General features: G+C 66.5%; 1 protein-coding gene across 1 annotated transcript in view; it reads left to right on the top strand.

Moving 5' to 3' along the window:
• The window catches only part of GRAMD4 (GRAM domain containing 4), a 62,560-nt gene that overhangs the window by 19,810 nt on the left and 34,572 nt on the right, over positions 1 to 8,178 (top strand). Inside the window, exons 2-3 of the mRNA XM_023523687.1 lie at positions 1,072 to 1,282; positions 5,088 to 5,208. Of these exons, the coding sequence (XP_023379455.1) occupies positions 1,121 to 1,282; positions 5,088 to 5,208 (283 nt within the window). The 5' untranslated portion in view covers positions 1,072 to 1,120. The remainder of the gene's footprint in view (positions 1 to 1,071; positions 1,283 to 5,087; positions 5,209 to 8,178) is intronic.

The raw sequence follows: 8,178 nt of genomic DNA on the forward strand, positions 1-8,178 counted from the left end.
TGGCAGCTTTTCTTGCGGTGAGCGGTGATGCCAGGGGGAGCGGGTGCCTCGGAGTGGGGGGCGGACACGTCAGGGCTGCAGGCGACACCCCCGGGCTGTGCCTAACGGCCCTCGGGGGCCTCCGTGCCTGCGCCGAGCACAGTAGGAAGCCCTCCTCCCCGCCTTTGTGATTCTCGGTGACACAGCCCAACGGGGCCGTTAGGGCCGGCTCGATGGGCTCCAGGCTGCTCACCCCGCTTCCTGCCCGCCTGGTGAGGAACGATCGCATCGTTTCCGGGGTCCCGGCCCCGTGTTGGGACGCGGCATGTGTCGTCTGAGATTCTCGGGGTGCTTCAGTCTCACTGGTGGTCTTTCCTTTGTCTGAGGGGGGCTGAGGCTCAGGGGGGTGGGCAGCGGGAGCACGGGCCCCTCTGCACAGACCAGGGCCTCCCGCCGGAGTCGGGGCTGCATGCGTGGGCGTCCCCGACCCGCGGCCTCAGGTGCGAGCTGTGTGGCTGGGACCGGGGTGGGGCTGCGTGGCCCCTGCTGGGAGGGGGCCTTGGGAGGGGGGTCGGCTGGACGTGCAGAAGCAGGGCCACCGGCATCTGCCCCTGGGACCGTGGCTATGTTCCTGACGGTTCTTTGTACTTCTGAGAGGGGGTCGGCCCCCGCTTCCCTGTTGGTCATGGTGTCCTTCCCCAGCCCTCCCCAGGGTCCCCAGCCACCGGTGCACCAGGCTGGCCCCATCTTTATGGCCAGGAAGGTCTCGCTGAGAGTCTTGGCTTTCCTTGCCGTGTGCGGCTCATAGTTGGCCAGCGTTGGTGGGTGGCCAGTGGCGGAAACTAGGCTGCTGGCCCCGCCCGGGTGGGTAATGGTGGGGGGGGGGAGCCTGGTGGGGACAGGGCGGGAGCCATTGGGCCCTGGAATTGGGCACTTCCTGAGGGCAGAGCTGGGTCACGGCCCCGGCCTCTGGACATGGCCCTGGGCTCTGGACCTGGGGCCGTGTGCGGGAGGGTCGTGTCCTCGTGCCTGGCAGGCACCCTGTTCTGGGCACGTGACCGACTGACCGCGCCCCCCATTCTTCTCTTGCAGGGACCCCGACCGCCATGTTAAGGTAAAGCAGAGGGGCTCAGTGCTGAACATGCTCAGGAGGCTGGACAGGATCAGGTTCAGAGGTCACAGGAGAGATGACTTCCTCGATCTAGCGGAGTCTCCCAATGCCTCGGACACCGAGTGCGGAGACGAAGGCCCCCTGAGAACGCCTCGGACCTCGCCCCGCGACAGCGAGGAGCTTCGGGACCCCGTGAGTGTCCGTGCGGCATCCCCTCCACTCGGCCTCAGGTGCCCGGGCTCTCGGCGTGGGGTTCCTCATCCCCAGGTGGCCGGGCCGAGCGTGGCCGTGGGCAGAATGCGTCCTGCCTAGCTGGTCGGGGACAAGCACGGCTTGCTCCTCCTGTCACCACGTCACTGGTGGGGCTCGTCCCCAGATCTAGGATCAGACAGCCTTTCCGTCACCAAGGGCTTGTCCAGCAGCTAGGTTTCTCCTTCCTCGGGGGTGTTCTGGGTGGCTGGCTGGTCCGCCTGGCCACGCCGGGGTGTGTGCCCCTGACCTCCGGCCACTGGCAGGCCCTCACCAGCCCATGCAGAGACCTGTGAGCCAGTGGGTGGGGTGCTGCTCATGGGGTGAGCAGATATCCAGGGGCACTTCCACTTGGCACTGCGGCCGCTGTGGGAGCCAGGCACCAGGGGGCCCTGCCTTCTGGAAGCTTCTGTTTCGTCATGGGGTCAGGGTGGGGACTGCTCCCTGCTGGACCCCTCTCTGGCCGGATGTGATCCCTGGACTCACCCAGTGGAGAAGCCCAGACCCATCTCGCGGCACCGTGGGTGACCTCCGGCAGGGACGCAGACGTGGCAGCGACCGGTTCCCCCCCCACACACCTGAGCCAGGTTTTCTCCACGGACATGGCGGACATGGCGTGTGCGCTCGGCGCCCCGGCTTCCTGCATCATTAATGCTTCGTCAGAGGCAGCGCCGTGCGGCAGCTCCCGGCAGGGATGAATAATTCACCGGCGCTGCCTCCCGAGGCCGGCCGCCTCTCGGGAGGGGCCTGCACTGCGGAGCGGGGGGTGCGGGCAGTGCCCTGCCCGGCATTGGCCTCTGTCCCCCGGCAGAGACGGCGGCTGGTCCCCCAGGCCAGGTCCCATTTGCTGTGTGTCCTAGTACAGGTCACGTCACAGAGCAGCACAGAAAGCAGGCGGGGGCCGGGGGCCGTGTTTCTCCAATGAGGGTCTCCGGGCTGAATGAGGATGGGCCTCTCGGGAGCGAGAACCGCCACGCGTGGTTCCGAGCTCAGCGTGTGTGTGCGGGGGGCGGGGGGAGAGTGTGATGGGGTTCCTCAGCGAGGCGCCGCGGGACTGCCATGTCCAGCCGGGGCCAGCGGCTCCTCCTCGCCCTAGCAGTGGTCTCCGTGGAGACCAGATGCGACCCGGAGCACGGCCATCGCAAGCGTGGGCGGTGGGTCTGCGGGCGTGGCGTCGGGGCGTCCCTCGCCGTGGGCTGGCGACGCGGGCCAGCAGCCCCTCCCGCCGGGGTCTGTCCTGAGGGCCGGCAGCCCCTGTCCGGGTCGGGCTGGGGACAGAGCCCGGGCTGCATGGCCAGGCCCGGCGCTTCCTCCTGACGTTCGTGGGGCTCGTTCCTCCGGGGTGGGTGGCTGGGCACAGGGTCCCACCGTGGGATGTGCCCTCGCTCTGGGCAGCCTCTCCCCATGGGGGCACTCGGCGCGCCCGGCTCCCGGCGTCCGTCAGTCCCCTGAGCCGCGTGCCACGTGGCCTGTGTCGCCCCCGGGGGGCTGCTGGGCCGGCCGTGTCTGTCATCTGCCTGGTACCAGGCCGCCCTCCTGTGGGCGAACCCCCCCGCACAGGTGCGGTCGGTCCCCCCCGCGTGCGTCAGGGCTTCATCGTTTTGTTCCCTTTTTCTATCGTGGTAAACGATACAGACCGTGACATTTCCCATTTCTGCCATTTTTAAGTGCACAGTTCAGTGGCATTAAGTACGTTTACATTGTCGTGCGACCGTCACCATTGTCCATCCAGGACTTTCTCAGCTCCCCAGGCTGACACTCTGTCCCCGTTAAACACTTAGTCCCCTGCTCCCCAGCCCTGGGGGGCAGTAGAGGGGTCCTGGGCTGGCCAACAGGCCCAAGGGGCCTAGGAGGCAGGTGTGCAGGGAGAGGGTGATGTCCAGGCCCAGAGTGTGGCCACGGTGGGGAGGGCCGCTGAAGATAAAGATGGAGCCTGAGGCCAGGGTCGTCTGAGTGGTCAGTGACAGGCCAGTGAGGGGAGCTGGCCAGGAAGAGAGGACCGGAGTCCTAGCATTGAGGGAACCGTCGGGAGTGACCCGTGGTCAGGGAGGCGGAGGGGCAGACACCTCCGGGGCGGGAGATGGAAGGGGGCGGTGAGCTGAGGACGCGGTGCCGGGGAAGCTGGAAGAGAGGCGTGGGCCACCTCCCTGGTCGTGTGGCGGCCACAGTGCTGCCTCGGTGGGCTCACTCGCCCAGGCCCTGGCCGCCAGCTCAGCACTGCTCCTGGCGAGTCTAAGAAGGCATCAGCTGGGGGAACAAGGGGCTCGTGGAGGGGTTCCCATGCCAGGATTTCAGAGTACCCCTCGGCCTTGCCACCCCTGTCAGTGGCCCCTGTGAGCTGGCCAGCTCCCCTGAGTGGTCCTCACTGCCCCTGGCGTCCAGTGGGCTCCCAGCAGTGGGGCCAGGGGCCCCCGGAGGGTTCCTGAAGCTCTGAGCGAGTTCTAGGTGAACTTAACTGCAGTGGCCCGAGATGGACACGAGTCACAGCCATCTGAAGACACGGGCACTGCGTTTGGACTCGGCTGAGCAAGCCGGGGCGTGGCCTTGCTTCTGCTGGGGAGCTGGCTGGACGGAACGCAGTTGAGTGATCTGCCTCCGAATCAGTGCAGAGTGGCCTTTCTGGGCCAGCCCCTCGGCCATCATGGGCAGGGGAGGGACAGATGTTTGCAGACGAGCTTGTGCCATCTCCCCTGGGGCAGGGCAGGCAGAGTTCCGCTGCTTCCCCCAGTTTCCCTGTGCTCCCCACCAGGCCTGAGGGGGCAGCAGGTAAACATGGCCTGGCCCTGCCCGCTGGGAACTCAGGCCCCAGGAGACGGCGGCTGAAAGGCGGAGAGGTCAAGTGCGGGGCAGGGCAGCCACAGGGGAGGGTCTTACCCTGGTGTCAGCTCTTCCTTCCAGGACTGTGGCCTCTGAGCTAGGCGACTTATGTATGGAGTGGTCACCGGGGGTGGACCCTGTCCAGACCACGTGCCCCACAACCCGGCTGGAGGGGGGCCGTGGGGGTTCGCGGGCACCAAGACTGTGGAGCCGGGTCCCCTGTCGCACGGCAGAGCACGCGAGACCGCTCCCCGCCAGGTCGGTGGCAGATTGCGGTTATGGAGGGACACAGGAGTGTCCGCTGGGAGCCCGGCGGCTCTCAGTGTGCCCAGGCAGGCCTGGCTGCTCCGGTCAGCAGGATGCCCAGTGGCCGCCTGTGCCAGGCCCCTGGGTGGGCAGTGGTCGCCTGTGACCAGAGGCTGCCCTGGGCCCGTTGGGATTTTCAGTAGCCGTCTCTGACACAGGCCAGGCCTCTGTTTGGGGTTCACTCACTTCGGGGAGCATTGAGCTCTCCTTCATGCAGCCGGCTGGGTGCTCGGCCCCCCACTTCCCCGGGGTCCTGTCGCTCCAGCTCCTGGGAGGGCGCACGCTGGCCAGCGTGGGTCTCAGCGCCATTCTCCCTTTGTGGCCTGAGGGCAGCGCTGTGACCACCAAGAGGCTGGTGTCACACTTCCGGTTTCAACCATCTTTATTCCTGGCCCCGCCGGTGCTGTCTGAGATGCCCCCTCCACCGGCTGGCGAAGCCGGGTGAACTGGCACGGGTTTAAGGCAGAGCCTGCTCCTGCCTCGTCTCCAGGGGTCTGGCCGGGGGCGAGGGGGCTCCAGGCCCAGCCCTGCCAGATGTAGGGTCCTCGGGGGCCCGCGGGGGCCTGCGATGTGGACGCAGGGTGCTTGGAGGCCACTGCTCTGAGCACTTGGGTTTTCCTTCCAGGCCGGCCCGGGTACGCTCATCATGGCCGCGGGCGTCCAGGACCTTAACCGGACGGAGTTCGATCGATTAAACGAGATCAAAGGTCACCTGGAGATCGCCTTGCTGGAGAAACACTTCCTGCGTGAGTGCCGGGGGTGGGCGGGGGTGGGGGTGGGCGGGGCAGGAGACCCTCATCTTGCAGAGGTGAAGCCGGCCGGACAGCTGTCCCCGGACTCGTGGTGGGGACAGATGTGGCCCCGTGTGCGCGTCCCCGCACGGCCTTTTGCCTGCTGCGTCCGACTGTCCCTCTGCGGCCCCACTGAGCCCAGCCCCGGTCTGTGCCGTGGGGGCGTCGTCCCTCTCGGGGGGCAGTGGAGGGTGTCACAGGGAAGGGCTCGCACTCCCTGGGAAATCTGATGGTTTTCGTGGTGTTTTCCGACAGTGAACGCAGGGCTCGTCAGAGCTCCTCGAGGGAGCCGGGGTTTCGTGTTCATTCTGCTCCGTTTACGCGTCGAGTCGGGGGACAGTCGGGGTGTCTGTCTGTCGGCCGCACGCGCTGGTATCCGGGCTGGGTTGTCTGTGCTGCTTAACCGAACCTTCCTGCTGCCGGGGGTTCGGGGTGCTGGTGACGGTGGAGGCCGTTCCGGGGGAGCCTCCGGCCGGGTGCCTTCCCGACGTGATCTCACTCCGCCTCCGGGGCTCTCAGCGCCCCTCCGCTTCGCAGGCGAGGACACCGAGGCGTGGAGGGCCAAGTCGATACAGTGGCCCCACTGTTAGGTGACGCCCCAAACCCGCAGCCCCGCCCCGATGCCCAGCTCGTGGCCCCGCCGCGTGAGGACTGTGCATTTCACAGCTCATCCTGGGGTGTGAGCGACATTTTTGGGGAGAAAACACAGGGAAAGAAGCTGCTTGGCCCCTGTGCGCCCAGAGCCAGTCACGTCTCAGCCGCAGAGCGCTCGGGAGGAGGGGCTGCGGGCGGGTCACCTCTCTGGGGTGTTGTGCCTGGCCTGGCCTGTCGCTTGCCCGAGGCACCCACCCTCTCTGTGTCCCCACCTGGGTCATCTCCCTCTCTGTCCCTCCTGCGTCTTTCTCGTCCGCACGCTACGTGTGGTCTCGGCTCTCTTCACGGGGACCCCAGTTCTGCAGCCCCGCGGGGCCCCTGGCCTGCAGGCGGAGGCGGCGTCAGAGCCATGGCAGGAAGCCTGGGGCGTGAGTGACGTGGTTGTCCCTGCATTTCTACGGCCCCGTCCCCCCTCAGAGCCCCTCCTCCTGGTCGTCACCGCCCTCAGTGACATGTGTGCACGCGTGTGTGCACGCGTCCCCTCTGTGGAGCCCGAGCCAGTGGTTCTGAGGATGGCCCTGTGGAGCGCCTCGGTCCCCCTATGAGTCCAAGGTTGTCACCGAGGTTGTGACCCGGGAGGCAGGGCCTCGTTAGGTCCTGGTGACCCACGCCTGTGACCTTGGCTCGTGCTGAGCTCTGCAGGGTTAGGTTTAGGCCGTCCCGCGGGATCCTCGGCCAGTGCTGACCAGGGCCCCGAGCAGCAGAGTTGGACGGATTCTGCTTTGAGGCATCAGATCAGCAGACGGAGCTTTGTGACACAGGCTTTTGTGGATCAGGCAGCTGAATGTTGGCAGTGTCACGAGGCTTGATGAAGCCGCAGAGCCAAGTGCTGTCAGTGAAAGCATCTGACAAGCGACCCCGGCCGGGAGGGGGAGCAGGAGGTCTCCTGGAGAAGGGGTCACTAAGCAGGGGCTGGAGGGGCGCAGGCGTCCACCAGGGAGATGGGCATGCGGGCGGCCGGGGCCCTCAGGGATACCCTTCCGGGGCCGACTGGCTCTGTGCCGATAGGGGCTCCTGGCCCAGCGCGGCGTTGGGGCGTCCGCGGCCGACCTTGCGTTCGACCCAGGAGCGTCTCGTCACTCTCCTGGGCTGCTCGTGGCGCGGAGGGTGGAGACTTCAGCTTGTTCTCTTCTGATTACGCAGAGCGTCCGATGGCGATGGCGGCAGGTCCCTCCTCAGCACTGTGCCCGCCTCTGTCCCTCCTGGCCCCTGTGGCGGGACGTGGAGTCCAGCGTCCTCGCGGTGGGGGCCGGGCCCCGGGCGCAGGGCAAGGGTGTCACGAGTCGTCCAGATAATTCAAATCCGCATCCAGGACCGTGGTTTTTTCTTAAAATAGTGGTAAAATACACACATACGTGAAATTTACTGTCTTGACCGTTTTTACGTGTGTGGTGCAGCGGCTTTGCGAACATTCGTAAAGTTGTGCGGCCGTCACCACCGCCGTCTCCAGAACTCATCTTGTAAAACCGAGGCTGTGTCCCCCCGGCACCCGCCGTCTCTCCGTCTCCATGGGTGCCCCCCCCTGCACCCCCCGCCCCGGCCGTCGCTCTGTCGATGGCTCTGAGAGCCTCAGGTGGGTGGGGTCGCCCAGCGTCCGTCCCTCTGTGTCTGGCTCGTCCTACTCAGCACAAGGTGCTCACGGCGCAGCCACGTCGCCACGCACGACAGAACTTCCTCCAAGGCCGCACACCGCCCCACTGCATGCGTGGACCGCCCTGGCTTTGTCCGTTCGTCCTGCCGTGGACGCCGGGCCGCTGCCCCGTTCGGTGGTGGGGAACGTGCCGCCGTGAGCACGGCTGGGCACACGTCTCCTCGAGTCCCTGCTCCGTCCGCGAGGACGTCGCCGAACCCCGCCCGACTTCGCCGAGTCGCTCTCACGCTGGGGGAGCTGCTGCTCGGCGAGCGACACCAGCAGCCACGCGTCTGCTTCACCCCGCAGGGACCCGCCCGCCGCCTCAGCGGGCAGCGCCGACGCGCCCTGGCTGTGTGTTTTCCGTTCTCTGTCGCCCGGGCGGGACCCCCCAGGGGGGCGCGGTCATGTGACTTCAAAGTCGCCGAAGAGTCCGTCCCCTTTCTGTGGCTGTGCCATCAACCCGAGACAGGCGGATGCGTGTTTCTTTTTGCCTTAGATATTTAGAGATTGATGTTTTCTCTTTCAAGCTTCTGCTTGATGCAGTTTCAGACTTACAGGAGTCATAACAATGCGCACAGAATTCGTGTGTACTTGTCAGCCGGATTCTTCCCAGAGGTTAACATTTTACCCCATTCGTC

The sequence above is a fragment of the Pteropus vampyrus genome, unplaced genomic scaffold, assembly GCF_000151845.1.
Source record: "Pteropus vampyrus isolate Shadow unplaced genomic scaffold, Pvam_2.0 Scaffold401, whole genome shotgun sequence".
Lineage (NCBI taxonomy): Eukaryota > Metazoa > Chordata > Mammalia > Chiroptera > Pteropodidae > Pteropus > Pteropus vampyrus.